Below are 16,325 nucleotides of genomic sequence, written 5' to 3'. Positions count from 1 at the left end.
TTGGATATCTGGTCACTGTGGCAACCCAAAGAGTCATTCCTGAAGTGGTCAAGAGATGGAATGAACAAACAGAACAGGAGATCTTTCATACGATTATGTTCATCCATTAGATCAGCCTCTGTAGCATTACGGCATATATTCTCATGTATTCTCCCAGTTGTTTGGTCAGTTCCCCAATGTCTCACTTCATACGTTTTCCACCTCTGCAATTTTGTAGCCTCCTCATATACTTGCTCTCGACAGACAACCCCCCCCCCCCCAAAAAAAGAAAAGAAAAAGGAAAAAATTAAAAAAAAAAAAAACAGAACATAAAAATCTACATTAACTCCACTTTACCCATCATCAACACCTTACTGAGCCTCTCAAATTACCTCAACAACTGTACATCACGCTTAGCCTAAACACAGCCATCACCAACAAACCGTGACCATCTCAATGTAAAATGAAGAAGATGATGATTGCTAGGGTGATTATCTCCCTGGACGACACACTCTTTCTTCCCTCTCCTGTTCTCTCGTCTACCCTCCTCATCCTACCCTTCTGTACCGCGGGCTCAGAACTCATAGGGTGAGACTAGAATATGGACCTTGGCCACGTGTTTGGCCTGGAAGGTGCGATCCACATACTCAGACATGTCTACATCCACACTGACCTCCTGTGGCCCTTGCAAGCTTTGTACCAAGATCAGCTCCCCCGTCTGCCTATCAGAGCGCTGCATGACAAACAGCCCCCGAGTGTTGCCCCCGACGATGCCAAACCTCAGGCTGTCGGGCCCCGGGCGTCCAGGGGCAGCAGCAGTGGCCATGCGGAAAAGTGTGGCTGGGGTGTGCAGGTTAGAGGGTAAAGACAGGTAGTGAAATGAGACAGTCTTAGGGGCCAGATGACAGGAACGACTCTCCATAGGACAGGGGTTTCTCTCACACTGACTGCAGAACAAAACAAACAAACAAACAAACACAAAATAACACAGAAATGAGCATGTTGGAGAAAGTTAGAGAGCAAAGTTTTTGTTCCCTTTTTCTGTCTCTCAGTCACTGTTTGTGAACAGTTCTTTATTCTGAATTACTGCAAAATATGAAACTAATGATTTTACAAGGGTAGGGATTATGTTCGGTGGTATGCAGGGCTGAAAACAATAAAGACTGGTGACATGCAGATCAGTAGTCCACATTTTTAGCAGGGTACAATAGGGCTATTCACAAGTTGGGTCTGTCCCATGAATCAGTTACGTAATAAACACAAGAAAGCTGTCGAACAGCAAAACTAAATTATTTGAAAGAGCTGTAATCTTATGCAATTACACTGCAGTCTACTGGCAAAAGATTTAGAGAGGGAGAGAATGCTTCACATCTACCTACATCCAGACTCTATAAGACCTGGGGGAGAAACTATGCTAATGAAACGAATGCCAAAAACAGGTCTACTCTCCATTGGCAAGCCCACAGTACTTTGCCATGCTAATGCTAGAGTGTATTTATGGCCCACGTTCACTGCTCTAAAATCAAGCAATTTGTAAAAAGCTGGCACAGCCTGTCTGTAACTCAAACCAAGACCACTTGAAAGTTATAGTAGTTACACACACAAATGGATTTGAACAAAAGGGTTATTAAAAACACAATAAAAAAAAACCATCTGAATGGAGGCAACTCCATTCCAACGTTTTTAGGTGGCGTAGAAATGTGACTGTTTTAAACTGCATGCAATTACACAGATCACCTATGAAAGGTACCGGGTTGCACGGTAATCAATATTGTGCGTGAAGAATATTTTAGTGTGATGGCAGTTATACATGGTCACTCACAAAGATGATGTCTTGACATAACTGACGTTGCCATAGGAACGTGGACACTGTGGGCTGACGCACTGGAAGCTTCCCCCTGTGTTGATACAGGTTGTTCCACTCGTGCAGTTGTGCTGTTGCGTAAGACACTCATCCACATCTGGTGCACCAAAGGGCATGGATATGTCAGAGAGGAAGGGAAATAGAGATGTGGGGGGGGGGGGGGGGGGGGGGGTGTAGAGAAAGTTTGGGTGGAAAGAGCACAGTTAGAAAGATCACTTCACCCAAACACACTCAGACTCACACACACACAGTCCCATGTCTGTGCTGCATTGGTTCTGGAGACAGCAGCCAGGACTCATGGGAGCTGGGATTGTTTATTTGGTTCATAGGTTTAGTCTTCCCCAGGCTTTTACATTCTGCACATTCCTTCAGCCGGGAAACGGTGAGCTCATAAGTCACAGAAAAGATTCAGAGAAGGGGTGCTCTCTCCGAAAAACACCTGCTACCCTGACAACACCACTGTCTCCTCTCCTCATGTCTGTTTTCAGACTGTCCTCCCAAAGCTCACAGGTATCTCTCGTCTACATCCTTACATGCTTTCTTTTTATGTTCTTCTAGCCCTCGTTTACTTCTGGACATCTTAATGGGCTGGTCTAAGAAACTTCATGAGGTTTGCCTCTCCCTTTCTAAGTTAGTTCCCTCAGAAAGAGAGAAGTTAGTTCCCTTAGAAAGAAAGAGAGAGAGAGAGAGAAAGAGAGAAGTCAAGAGTCTATGAATGGACCTTTGTCCGTTCTCCTCTCCTGTCACTCACCCTCACAGCTCCTTCCATCAGGCAGTAGTTTGTAGCCGTTAGGGCAGGAGCAGTGGAAGGAGCCGGGCACATTTACACAGGCATGGATGCACAGCTTCCCTCCACGGTCCGTTTTATACACTTCACACTCGTTCACATCTACCAAGAGAGTCAGACACAGACACAGACACACACACACACACACACACACACACACACACATGCAGTATAGTCAAAGTACATTATGTGACACGTGGCCTTCCTAAAGAGAAAAAGAGGGAAAGAAAGAGAGAGGAGCGGGGGACTTTTCTTGCTCATCTGTTCAGTCTGCCTGGGCCCCTGTCAAAGCTTTAATGGCCTATTTAGTGTCATGGACCTTGAACTTGGAAAAATACAGGAAAAAGACAGGGGCATTGCTCTACACACCCACAGGCTAAAGAAACAAACAGCATTTTACAAGGTAACATTAAATGGATCACTTAAACAGGAGGGTCCAATCAGTATTAAAAATGATGCTGTATATTTTACTTTCTTTAATTCATTCCTGTGAAACCAGACCAATCAGTTTATTGCCAATGCTTGTATAAATGTCATGAGGATACCCTCTCTGCCTTACTGAGCTTCTACTCCACACTGTCTCTACACCCATCTACTGTCAGAGCTCAATTCTCTGAACAGTTATAACTCACCGACTCCCAGTAGCTTGACAACAGCATAGCATATGAATTCTCAGTTTCTGGCCTTATGCCAATACATTTAAATAACCTCCACTTTCTCTAACTCTGACTGTGAAAAGGAACACAACATATGGCTTAAAAATGAAACATGACAGAATCTACTGAACATTTCAGTGATTTCTCCTCCTGATGCCTTTAACGTCCAGCCCTTTAGATCTGTCTCTCAAAGAAAAGGAACACGCACAGATACTGGAACAAAGCCACTGATTTAGCATCGCATGTTTTCTTATTAGATCCATATTATCCCAGCCGTACCCTGGCAGATGCTGTTGTCAGAGGTTCCGCTCATGTGAAAACCTGCATCACAGCTGCAGTGTTGAGCGTGATCCACCTTAGCACAGCGAGGCTTCCTGCTGAACGCCGGGTCGTTCATTACGCTCCACTCCGGAGGAGCTGAACGGGAGAGGAAAGGCGAGAGAGGGAGCTTAGCCTTTGCCCCACGGCCCAAGGAGGCTCTACGCACTACTAGACATGACACGCAGCATGACAAGGACACAGACACACAGAAACACAGACAGTCGTAAACATCCACATTACACCCAAACAAACACACACGTGCTACAGTCAATGACCGGACAACAGGTTAATGCAAGCAACTGATATGGTACTACGAATGCAACTACAAAGCACAACAAAGACACGTGCTTACAAATTAGCAGTTCAACAGACGGTGTTCATAAACACAGGACATGTGTTTATGAACACCGTAACAATACAAGATCCATGCACACAAACAAAACTGAGACAGGTAACACTATACAGGCATTAATTGACAGTGTGTATGCACCTGTCTGAGTTTGGTGCTGGCAGTGAGTGCCACTCCAGTTGTGGGGGCAGGTGCATTTATACTGGTTGATTCCTTCCACACAGGTACCTCCATTTAAACAGGGGTTGCTTGCACACTCACTCGCACCTGTGGATAGAGAAAAATGTCATGAAAACAATGTTAATTTAGCATGAGATGTTAAGCACTGAAAAATGTATTACCCAAAAAATTTTATTTAGTGACCTTCTATTGGGTTTGACTGGATGCTTCTGAATGAAATCCCAATCCAGAGGCATCACATCCTTGTGTGCAGCTTTACTTCAAGAAAATGTGAGAAAAGTGTGTGGATGTGTGTATGTGTCACCAGATGAGTGTGTGTGTTGTTCAGGTTTCTGTGGGATCACGTGAACTGAATATCCCCCTGAGGATATAAATGTCCCACAAGTGGGGGCTCACTTGGGATAGTTGCTAGTCCCCACATCCCCATTAAAAGAACTTAAAAACAAACACACACACACACACACACACACACAAAAAACACTTTTCAAAAAATATTTAGTTACAGAGAAAAAAAGAAACAGAAACCAGTGGGAATTTCACAGTAGGATATATAGACAAACATGTGAGCATGTTTTTATGTTTGTATGTATACGTGTGTGTCTGCAAAGTGAATGTGCTATGTCTATCACCAGGCAAAAATAATAAATCAGTGTACTACAGTTACTGTCTAAGCTCTATGCTTGGAAACAGACTGGAGGAAATGCCACCCGTATCATGATGACTTGTTCTTTGACCTCTCCCACTGTAACCAGATGGAACAGAGGAATGATTGAAATGTTCAAGTCTCCTTATTCACTGTTTGAGGTGTACTGAGGGAACACTATGTATCAGTGGCTCAGGAAAAGTACCTGTATTGTTCAAAGATTGGATCATATCCACATTTTTTAGGGCCTGCTGGTGTACAGTTACACAAGAAAGTGAAATTAACCTCCTGGAATTTGCACAAAGAATGAACTGAAAAATGGAAAGTATTTTAAATAAAATAAAAAAAAAAGTTATCAGTTGTCTATACTGACAGCTCAAAATAAGGGATAAATGTGATCTGGTAAACACAAAGGGAATTTTTGTCTGCCAACAAAGGCAATTTCAGACATTCAGGGAGCTTTGCGTCAGTTGTAGTATAGCATGATAGAGCTGTGTGTACCCTAAACTCTGCTCTCTAGAGAATGGTCAGATTTTACAGAATCCCACAAAAACTCTGCCATGGGCTATGCTCTTTCATTGGTACAGCTCAGAGGACCAAACCTCCACCCTTTCTCTCGTATGGCGGGAATTAACTGGCGTTACAGTAAAAACCTCTAATAGTGGGATAGAATGGCAGGGGGTGGGTGGAGGGAGGGACTGGACAGAGTGAAATCTTTACCACATGCTGGTGTTAGATACAAAGATAACAATGGCAGTTCCTTTGGTAATTCTTAAAGGGTTCCTGTCATTTTCAGTGTTTTGAATTTTTGAAACAGCATAAATCTGTTTTGACTGTGTTGTCGTAACAGATGCTGAATAGTACATAGTACAATAGTACAAGTCTTTATTACGCATCGATCTAAATCAACACCAGCAGTTACCAGCTTGAAAGCGAAGAGTTTAAGTCTCTTCTCGTAAAGCTAAGATGCAGTAAAAACTACTTAAACTGAACTGTAACAATGAACATGAGAATGTCAAACAGGATCATAATTCAGTACCAGACATAGTGGAGTGCTATTAAAATACGGAGCTCAGACGCATTGTTTTCCTCTTTTGTACAGCTGGCCGGTCCTGCTGTGATTAAGGACTCATATTGAGAGGAGAGGAGGGAAGGGGGGGGGGGTGAGAGATGGAGAGAGTGAGAATTTACTCTGTCTCTAAACTTTGGGTATGGAATTTTTGACCTCTCAACTCCTTTATGTTTGTTTGCTTTCCCTAAAGGCAAGTAGCGCAAGTGTTTACAGATGTAAAAGGATCACTTCAAACTATTTTCAGCATACTTACAATTTTTTTCATCCTCTCTCAAAGGTGCTTTTCAAAGCAAAATTCCAAATATAGGATCACTACTACCCCTCTTGGAGGAATACACAGAGTTGACATTGTGCCTTTTGACTTTGTAACTTTTTTCTATTTCCTTGTTAAACACAAACACACACACCTCAAAACACACCAAGGCAAGCTTGATCCAACTGTACCACTTGGAATGTCTGAGCAAATGCCAGTGAGAGCAAGGAAACCATCAATAGCATAGTTAACATACTTGCGTGCCATTAGACCATGGGCCTGTTTTAATGAAATGTGTGCGTGGACCTAACCCCTATCTGCTGTGACTCTTCACTCAAAATGGTCTGGGGGTCTCTTCGAGAGGACGAGAGGGAAACATGAGACACTGGTTATTGTACAGTGATATTGCCAGGAGTAGCTTTGAGCTGGAATCCAGAAAGCTCTCAGAGATAGAACTGTGAACCTCACACAAGAACGTTGTACAGGTGTTTCTGTATGTCTCTAGACATTTAATGCCACTTTAACCAGAGCTTCAGTCAATGGAGCTCAACCTGAATAATGGTGCTTTTCTTTCCTTCTCTTATCACTCTCTTCGTCCCTTCTCTCTCTTTCTGTGTGTGTGTGTTTGGGGAGCCCCTTTCCCTTTGCGGTCAGCTCTCTTTTTCAGATGGGCATTCAAATGCAGGCCCTCCAAGGTCACTCTGAATGGGGCTGAAGGTTTCTCCCAGCACCACAGAATAATATGGTGGGACTGTCGCCCCTGCCAAGGAATTCTACCCATTGAAAAAAGTGGTGGTGTCGTTACAATTTTGGTGTAAGAAAAGAGTCTGATTCTTAATTTGACAAAGGCAACAGAAATGAGCAAGTCTTGATAACATTGTATTATCAATGTGTAATCAAAATACTAACTACCAACTACAGCTGGCCCTCCGCATCTGCGGGGGATTGGTTCCAGGACTTCCCGCGGATACCAAAATCCACGGATGCTCAAGTCCCTTATATAAAATAGTGTAGTATTTGCATATAACCTACGCACATCCTCCTGTATACTTTAAATCATCTATAGATTACTTATAATACCTAATACAATATGAACGCTATGTAAATAGTTGTTATACTGTATTATTATGGTAATAACGATATGAAAAAAAGTCTGTACATGTTCACTACAGACGCAACCATCTGAGGCCTAACTACATAGTACATGCATGTCAGCAACAACATAACATTTTCTTTCTTTTTACATTTAAAGATTGCTTTTGTTTAATGACCTGAAAGAGAAATACATAGAATAAAACACAGAATATTTAAAATACAAATACATACAGAAACTACAATTGTAAATAGAGAAAATACAAATGTTTTAAAACAGAAATAGCAAACGAACGCGGGGCGAACCATGCTCAAACAACAAGTGCTGGAGAGAGACTGAGGATCTGTGAAATTGCGGGAGGCTACAGCAGGGTGTATAGTGCTCGGTGTGCAGCCAACTCAAGTTTTGCTTTTTGGAGCTTTCTGGAATTTTTTTTTCCCGAATATTTTTGATCCACGGTCTGCAGATGCGGAACCCACGGAGGGCTGACTGTATTAACTGTTGAAGTACCATTACTTTGTAAATGTGACTATCAGTGTTAAATTGCTCTGAATGCTTAGGGGAGAATCAACATGTCTCAGTGGTTAGAGTTTGGTAATACTTAACAAACCTTTACACACTGCGTTAACTCCACTCCAAGTGCCATTCTCCTGGCACACGCGTGTAGCTGGACCCACCAGGTGGTACCCCTCAGAGCATGTAAAATGCACCTCATGGCCCACCAGGTATTTTGAGCCAAACTTTCTCCCATTCGCTGGAACCTCCGGAGTTGGACAGGTAGAAGGTGCTGTAGTCGAGAGAGGGACGCAAGGGAGGGGGAGGGGTGTGAGAAATGAGGAGATTTAGAGAGAGAATAATGAAAAAAAAAGAAGGAAACACAGATAAACACTAAGTTAGTCACACAACTGTTCTTTTGTTGAAATATGTCCATGACACTGAATTCTAGACCTATTGTGGGATAAAATTAAAAACACCTTGTTTAATAAAACAAGAACTGAGTTGGATTACATCTACAACTACTTTACAGTTAATTAACTACAAAGTTTCTCACACATATACAGTGAACTTTCATATCTCTAAATTACATTAAAAATCTCAACAAACAATCTGACCTTTTTCAACGAGTTTCAACATAAAGAAAAAAAAAAAAACTAAAGGGAGACTGTTGAAACCTGCAATAAAAGTAAGGTAATAATGTAATCTGCTAAGATTTTAGAAATCTATGACAGTGATCTGTTTAGCTTTTCAATTTCCAAAGTATTAGGATGAACACATCAACTACATTACATAATGAATCCTATAAATCCTAGGGGTAATTTCTGGTCAGTCTTTGTGAGAGCAAAAATATACAGCATGGCCAGTAGGAAATAAAAGATTGCATAGTAATTGTGAGCAGATGGGCCTAACAGGCTGATCTAGTAATAAGAAAGTGTTTGTGTTGGTCATGTAGAGTAGTTCTTGACTGGAATCTCTTGTTTCCCAATCAAACAGGCACTATTGGAAATGTACACTATCAGCTCCTCTTTCCTTGCCAAAGCAAAGTTCATCAAGTATTAGAGAAGTCTTGGTTTTTGATGAGCAAGGTTTTGACAACACCAGTTACAGCTGCCAAACAACACAGCAACTCTTCCTCTGCAATACGCCTCTGAGCAGGAGAAGCGAGTAACTCAGTGCATCCTATCCACTCTCATACTGATGAATGGATCAGGCCATCAGACATAGAGAAATTTAACACTTTTAGACATTCAGTATGAAGTTATCAGTTTCAGGTACAAATCCAAAAGAAGTCCATAAGGAATTCTGGGATATTTTCCTGGGATAAGTTCTCTTCAGTCTTAAACTGTAACTCATTATTCCCTTGTAATCCCATTTTTTCCTCAGATCACATTGTGCTTTTGGCCTTTCGTGTAGTAATACATCATTCAAAATTCAATGCCTCAGTATGACAAATAATTTTTACAAAATAACATCCCAACTACACTTGCTACTACAGCTGTATTGAACAGTACAACTTTTTCATAACTACAAACATTCTTCGAGGACAAATATTTCTCTCCCAAACATACACACTAGGGATGGAACAGTACATGGTAGCCACACCATGAAAACATGCCCATCACCATTCTGGACCCAAATATGCGCTGGAGAAGAGAGGGGAAGCTAAAAGCAAACATTCTCTCAGCTCCAACGTGACAATAGCAAGCGCTAACGAGACAGAGAGAAGCAAATCCAAAGGCACCACCGCCTTTGAAATCTATGATGGCGCCAGTGGTTAGGAGTAACCCACAACCAAGAGTGTAGTATTTGGCATCAACTTTAACAGGCAGAACACATACACACACCAGGTGACAACTCCGAATAACAGGGTGAGCAAAAAACAGAGGAAACAAAACTAAGTGCATGCACCGGTGTAGTATAAACTGTCAACTAACTACCAGTAGACTGGCGTGACCACCTTCCTTCTCTACACCCACCCCTATCCTGTGGGAGAGAATGAGCTGACGGACTACAGCTGTACAAACCAAAACAAGCAAGACTGCTACAGGACTTGTTGCAGTCCGCATGTAGATAGACTAGGTCACCAACGTCAACTGATGGGGTGTCATGGACATTCCCCCGAGGGGCCTTGGATTTCTCACTATATGGGCCATTCCTCAGACAATTAATGTGTTGTTGGTGTATAAGCTCATGATCGGCCAGGTGCAATTGGGAGCAGGTGAACTGATCCCTCTGTGTCCACATCTCTCTGGCGGAGAGGCCGCGAGAGCAGATTCTAGAGTTCAAGCAAGCAGTTGCTGTGGCCAGGACCCTTGCTGGTACAGGACCACCACGTGGCTGCTGTCTGAGTAGCTCCTCTTCCAACACCCATACCGCCTTTTCTGCAACAGGATTCTTGTTGGGGTTCTTTGCTTGACCAAGCTCCAAGGATATCCTGTGCTGTCTGAAGAGTTAATCTGCGTCAAGGGCCTTGAAGGCAGGAATTGGGTCTGTCCGGACCACAGCAACTGGCTTATCCAGAGGGCATAGCTCCACACAAAGCCTAATAAGCCAGTCCCGCAATGTCTGGCTACACTCACCCTCCACAAGCAGGGCCACAGTAAAGGATGTCACACACTCTCGCAAGGGTCAGATGAGGACTGCTCAACAATAGCTTGAGGGGTATGACAAAGGGCTGCACAAGAATGGCACAAGAAGGGGCTCATCATGTTTTACAGCAAGTAATCTGTCACTAGCTGTTGTAACGACATTGAGATATCTTTTGACATCCCTGATGTTAGTTTCTTTGATGGCCGTGTCCCTCGGATAAGGTGAGCATGGGTGCGAGGCAAGTCTGGGCAGTCGGACTGCAGGGACTTCCATGCGGTTCTGCTCATGAAAGGAAGCTTAGCATGACCAGACAAAATGTCTTAGCCAGACAACCGGCACACAATTGAGTCCTGTGTGCGCTGAACAAAGCTACGCACCAGGCACGCTATGTCGCTGCAGTCAGGGGCAAAATCCAACAGCAGGATGGCAGCAACTGCCACATGAGGGACTGTACCCTGGAATCGGCTCCCAATAGAGAGAAGCGCAGGGTAGCCACGTCAACTGATGATTCCACAACTTAGCACTGAAGAAACCAGAGAGTGCAAGCTTATTCTAGAACATTATGTACAGAGTAGCTGTTATTCCAGGTCTCTCACAGCACCATCAGAGACAATCCATAACTGGTCATCTGAACAGGGCATTGTGATTGAGCTGCTGGAGAAGAGAGCTCGCCTAGCCATACTGAAGGCGCTGTATAACTCATCAGTCCAGGTGATGTTCTCTTGTGATGCATTCCCTGCAATGGCATCGTCCAGGGGAGCAAGAAGGGCAGAGCAGTGTTGGATTGCACAGGCCACCAATGAAGGACTTCATGCCTCCCACTGTTCCAAGTGGCTCACATGCAGCAAGTGTGGATACGCGATGGGGGCTTGGTTGGAGCTTGTTGGACCACACCCAGCCTAAGACTGTCATGGAGAGAGGGTTAATGACTTTCTTGGATGTTGAGAGACACAAGCTGGAACGTTGCAGTGCGCATAGCACCAAAGACCAGTTATTTGACCTTATTCTCAAAATTACAGATTTTTTTTCGCTCAATGTGGCCCTAATACGCCTTCGTACAAATCTGCTGTGTGGGAACATTTTTGATTCAGTGTTCAATACGATGACAAGCGTAAGAAGACCATAAACAAAGTACAGTCTGCAAGTATTCCTTTGCCACCGTCGGCTTAGTCAGTCACACTGCCATTTTTCTGAATGGAAAGTTTTATTTGTCTATAGGCAAAATAAAGAGTTCATTGTTTAAAGGGTGATGTGTTTTTATTTTTTTCTTAAATATAACGATACCGAAACCATGCCATTCCTGTGACCGTGATACATACCAAACTGTGGGCCCACTATACCATTGCATCCCTAACACAGACACACATACACACACACACAACCCTACACCCACACACACACGTAAGTATATATACCAGTGAATAAACAATTCTGAGAAGTGTGCTTTCAGCTGTCACAAACACATTTTATAGCATTTTGGTACACAGTGGTGGCTAAGAACTGACGTTCCTAAAGTGATGAACTGTTTTGTATTCAAGTGGTTGAAGTTAGGAGTAAAGATTCTCCTGAGTCATAGCTGAGAGAAAATAAAAAGAATTGAAGAACACGGATCAACTCTGCGACCTGAATGTGATACAAATGTACCATCCTATAAGCAGTCGTCACCCCTTATTATCCAACTGACAATACTAATGTTTACTTGACACTAAGCAATTGTGACATGCCCTAAGAATGGCTCTAAATGTCCAGTCTTCTTCTCTGAATGGTACCACAGGAACTGCAGCAAGATCTCGCTGTCCCTCTTCAGACTGCCAACTGCAGTAAGCCACACCATGAAAACCGCCTCATAACCTCTCACAGATTTCAGTACACACTCTATCCAGGCTGAATTTCCCTCACCACAGTTGATACCAGCAGACAGAGCCATGTAAGTATAACCTAATGTAGTTCTTTGACTGCTCTTTTATATGTTCAATAAAATTCTTTGATGTCGGCTTTATGATACATCCCAGCTGTGCTCTGCAGGGCCAACATCTCCAGCTGCTGCAGTTACATCAAACCCACCTGCTTTCAAACCTAGTCATGCTGCAAGGATGTCTGTCACGAGGCTAGATGATGTAACAGTCACTTTATAAAGTTTCACTTTCATAAAACATGCATGCTACAAACTGACAGTTTTGCATACAGGTCTTCCACAAAATATACATACAGAAAGCGGTATTTTTCTACATAGAAGTTCTTCAAATGGTAATTTAAGGTTTTGACATTCAGTGACCAAAGGTTTTAGGCCGTTGATGAATAAAACTGTTGTACAAAATAACACAGGTTTCTGGTGCTCTGCAAACAGTTTCCGGGAATCTAGAATCAACAAATAAGGTCTCCAACTGTGATCCAGGTACAGTTTGTGGTCCTGTGTAATATCCTTTAGTGGACTGCAAAAAGTCTTGAGCAAGCTTTTCAAATACATGTTTCTGTTCAAGAACGGCTCTGGTTGACTAAGACACATATCAGTTGTTATGGTTTACAGCTGAAGTATAAGCTTAATTTACAGTTGATCTGTCCAAAGAATTAAGAGATTTTCTGGTTATAAAAGAAGCTGAAAGATCTACTTACGAGGAGACTGGTCAGCCTGAGGAAACTTGGACACAGAGTTCTGAAGGCTGGCAAGCTTGGACTTCATGATCCGCAGGCCCTCAGTGAATCGGATCTCCTGTCCCTTCAGAAACTTCTCCATCTGTCGCAGAACTCCAACCACTTTGTGCTTATCCAAACAGTTCTTGCACATAGAATCCCCACAAATATAATCAAATACTGACACATTTAAAAACAAACACAAATTTTGCAGTCAAACTCATACCCAATTTTAAATATCAAACATTAGGAATATACTGGGGGGAATGCCTACATCAAAACAAAATCTCAATAGCATACAATTAAGATGAAAAATGAAAAATGGCATGTATAATTGATCAAAGCCAGATGTTGGGGGTGATGTCATCCAATATTACATCCAGGGTGGAGCTGAAGCCATGTCTGCTAATGGTCATTTACTTCTTTAGGAGGCATTTAGCAATTCCGAGCATCAACTGTTCAAAATATTTCTATGATTCACATGACTTTTTTATTAAATAATAAGTTAAATTTCCAACTGCTATGCTTGGATACTGTGTTTCACTATGTAGCCTGCAGTATGCAGTTCCTCCTACAGGAACACATGTCCTGTACTTTCTCTCTCTCTTGCTCTCTCTCTCTCTAACACACACACATACACACTTATTTGCAGTTGGACTGCAGCTACACAAAAGCTGTTGGGCAGATGTCTCGGGTGGTACCTCTGTCCAAAGGGCTGCTCTCTTGTATATTTTTCATGGCGAGGAGACATAGTCTTGTGAGAGGGACAAAATGGGTTGTCTTTACATTCAGGTGGCAGGACACTAAATCTCATCTAGTGAGAGGGTAACCAGCCTCCAACAATGACCACTTATACAACTGTATTATCAATAGAATTATTATGTAGTTGATGATACAATTCAGGTTTAATTAGTTTGATTTGAAAAGTCTTCGATAGTTAAGCCATTAAAAATGCCACAGTCTGATAAAAGATGCATACCCAGATGTTCATTTAGCAAAACATTTTTTGGAGTTCTCTCCTGAAATGTCAACAAATGAATGTCTGCCTTCTTTATGTAAACTGAAAATGGATGACTGGCAACCCATAGCAGATGGGGGAAGTGAACATTTTCGAGTACTCAATGAATCAAAAACAAGACTGATTTCGTGGATTGTTGATGTAGTCTTTAAAGAATGCAAGTCTCTATAATGTAATGCACTATGCGCAATGACAAATGTTTTAATGTCAAGAAATGATTCAGAAATCAGGTACATTGAGGGAGACAGTAAAAGGAAGGGAGATGATAATGACAATGAGAGCAAGAAAGAGAGGGGGAGAGAGAGAGAGAGAGATTTCTTCTGCTGACACATTCCAGGAGATTTGCAGCCAAATGTAAATAGGTAAAATGGGTAAAGGCTTTGGACCTCTGTTCAGCCAATCACATTAAGTATGCTTTTACATATCTCTCTCCACTCATGTTCTGCTTCTGTCACTCTTCAACAATTGCACACTATTATTCTAAGAAAAAATGGTTTTGACTCATGTTTTACAGTGATGACATCGGAGAACTCTATGTTTGCAACATTAGGTAACAACACAGGTTAGGTGTTTGTGGAGTGTGGAGTGTGGAGAGAGAGAGAGAGAGAGAGAGAGATATTAAATAAAAAATTAGAGTTTACCTGCATTCCATCGTTACAACTGCATAGCGATACCACGCTCAGCAATAGCACAAATCTGAGCTCAAGTTTTAGAATCATTTTTTTTTAAATCCGTTCGTGGAAACTGTGTCCTTGGCAATTAAGCAGCACTTTCTTAGCCTGTGCGCAACCGCCACGTGCTTTAAGGAAAAAAAAAAACTGTAATAGTCAGTAATTCCAATTCCGATGACAAGTGATGAGGCGGTGATCCTTTATCCCGAAGTTTGCATCCAGTTTCGGGTGTGATGAGGTGATGCTCATGGACTAAACGTGAGGTAAGATCAGCTGTGATGCACTGCTCGGTGCGCACCAGGAGCCAAAGCGAGTGCTGAAATTACGACCTGCCGACTCTCAGACTGCATTAAAGAAGGATGCTATAATCCCTCCCACTATCACCCCAACAGAGTTAAATTCTGTTTCCATGCAGTACCGAGGACAGTTAAATTTCAAGCCTAAACTGAGTTTTCAAGTAGGAACTGCGGGCAACACCACCTTTTCGCCACGTGCGCGATGAGCAATAGGTCAGAAAGTACGCTACCTGAGAAGTTACTCGCTGACGTGCAATTCTTATAATACCGTATACATAAAAATATCTACATAGAACATAGTTCGAGAGATTTGACGTAGTGGTCAGTTATCCTCTCGTGAAATACAGTTGTAGCAACGCAAAGGCATGCATTTATTATATGCAAATATAAGATATAACAAGCAAACAAACACACCCTGAGCTACTGTGACAGGTGTACCTTACACATTACTTATTCAAAATAATGAGTTTAAATTCACTGTAATGTTCCACTGATAGGTCATGGCAGGTGGACGCGACCGTAAGCTTAACAGTGTGAATGAAAAAGAAAATAAGTGTTAAGTTTGGAACTTCCCTGCCTGAGCTTACTTTTCATGATAAATACAAGCTTAATCGTTGAAATATTTCTTTAGAGTGCAGCAAAGGGGAAAAAAATGAAAAAAGAGGAAATATACATGTAATGCATTATTGTTTCAATTTTTTGATAATGCTTAATTGAGCACATGGGTTCAGGAAACATCACAACAAGCTTCCTGTCCTGAATTGTTTGTTACAGCAGAATTTCAAACTATGGCTGAAAATTACAGTTTTTTATCTTGGGTTTTACTTAAGACGATGGTCTTGAACTGAATGCCACCTACTGGCAGAACCGAGGCGTAGGTTTGTTAATAACGAAATATAACTTCTGATGATAATAACTTAATATTTTGACCTGAAATTCAAAGTCAGTTAACTGAAAATGATCGACTTGGAAAATCTGAAAAATGATAAAGGTCGAGCAAGTTACGACTGAAGAGCGCGCAGTGTCAAACTATTTTTTCTCTACGTGAAATACTGTCATTTGTTTGCTCAGTTGCAAGTCTCTCAAACCTGAACCATAGCTGTCTTAATATAAAACAGCCTAGAAAAAGATGATTGGCGGTGATATTAGCCACTAAAATTACGTTACTCGCGTGCCCTGTAAAGGCGCCCATACTTTGACCAATTGTATCTAGTTCAGCAGTTGCCATCATGCACCCCGGGCAATGCTGATAGGTCCAATGCCTGAATGGGGGCGAGCCACTTGATTTCTCATACTCACGCAGCCATTTTACGAAAGTCTTACGGACGCCATGTCTGGTGAAGAAAGTGACTACGTCGAAAAATATAACATTTTGTGTTTCACTCTCCGTCTCCAATATTTCACCAAGACATCTGTGAACCGACG

General features: G+C 42.2%; 1 protein-coding gene across 1 annotated transcript; it reads right to left on the bottom strand.

Annotated features, from left to right (window-relative positions):
- Positions 1-553: 553 nt before the first annotated feature.
- Positions 554-14,652, bottom strand: fbln7 (fibulin 7). The gene is made up of 8 exons (XM_030772838.1): positions 14,575-14,652; positions 12,898-13,060; positions 7,808-7,984; positions 4,098-4,223; positions 3,566-3,703; positions 2,595-2,732; positions 1,802-1,940; positions 554-926 (listed from the first exon to the last, which is right to left on the bottom strand). The coding sequence occupies exons 1-8, from the start codon at positions 14,650-14,652 to the stop codon at positions 554-556; spliced, it is 1,332 nt and encodes a 443-aa protein (XP_030628698.1).
- Between the last annotated feature and the right edge of the window lie 1,673 nt (positions 14,653-16,325).

This window comes from Chanos chanos, chromosome 4 (assembly GCF_902362185.1).
Source record: "Chanos chanos chromosome 4, fChaCha1.1, whole genome shotgun sequence".
NCBI classification, from domain to species: domain Eukaryota; kingdom Metazoa; phylum Chordata; class Actinopteri; order Gonorynchiformes; family Chanidae; genus Chanos; species Chanos chanos.
This window is presented reverse-complemented; position numbering and strand designations above follow the sequence as displayed.

Bases quoted from the DNA above. Each gene is read 5' to 3' on its own strand.
- fbln7 (XM_030772838.1), bottom strand. From the start codon at position 14,652: ATGATTCTAAAACTTGAGCTCAGATTTGTGCTATTGCTGAGCGTGGTA. The intron at 7,985-12,897 runs GTAAGTAGATCT...TCTCGACTACAG, and splicing joins TCAGGCTGACCAGTCTCCTC to CACCTTCTACCTGTCCAACT. The intron at 4,224-7,807 runs GTTTGTTAAGTA...CTCTATCCACAG, and splicing joins AGTTAACGCAGTGTGTAAAG to GTGCGAGTGAGTGTGCAAGC.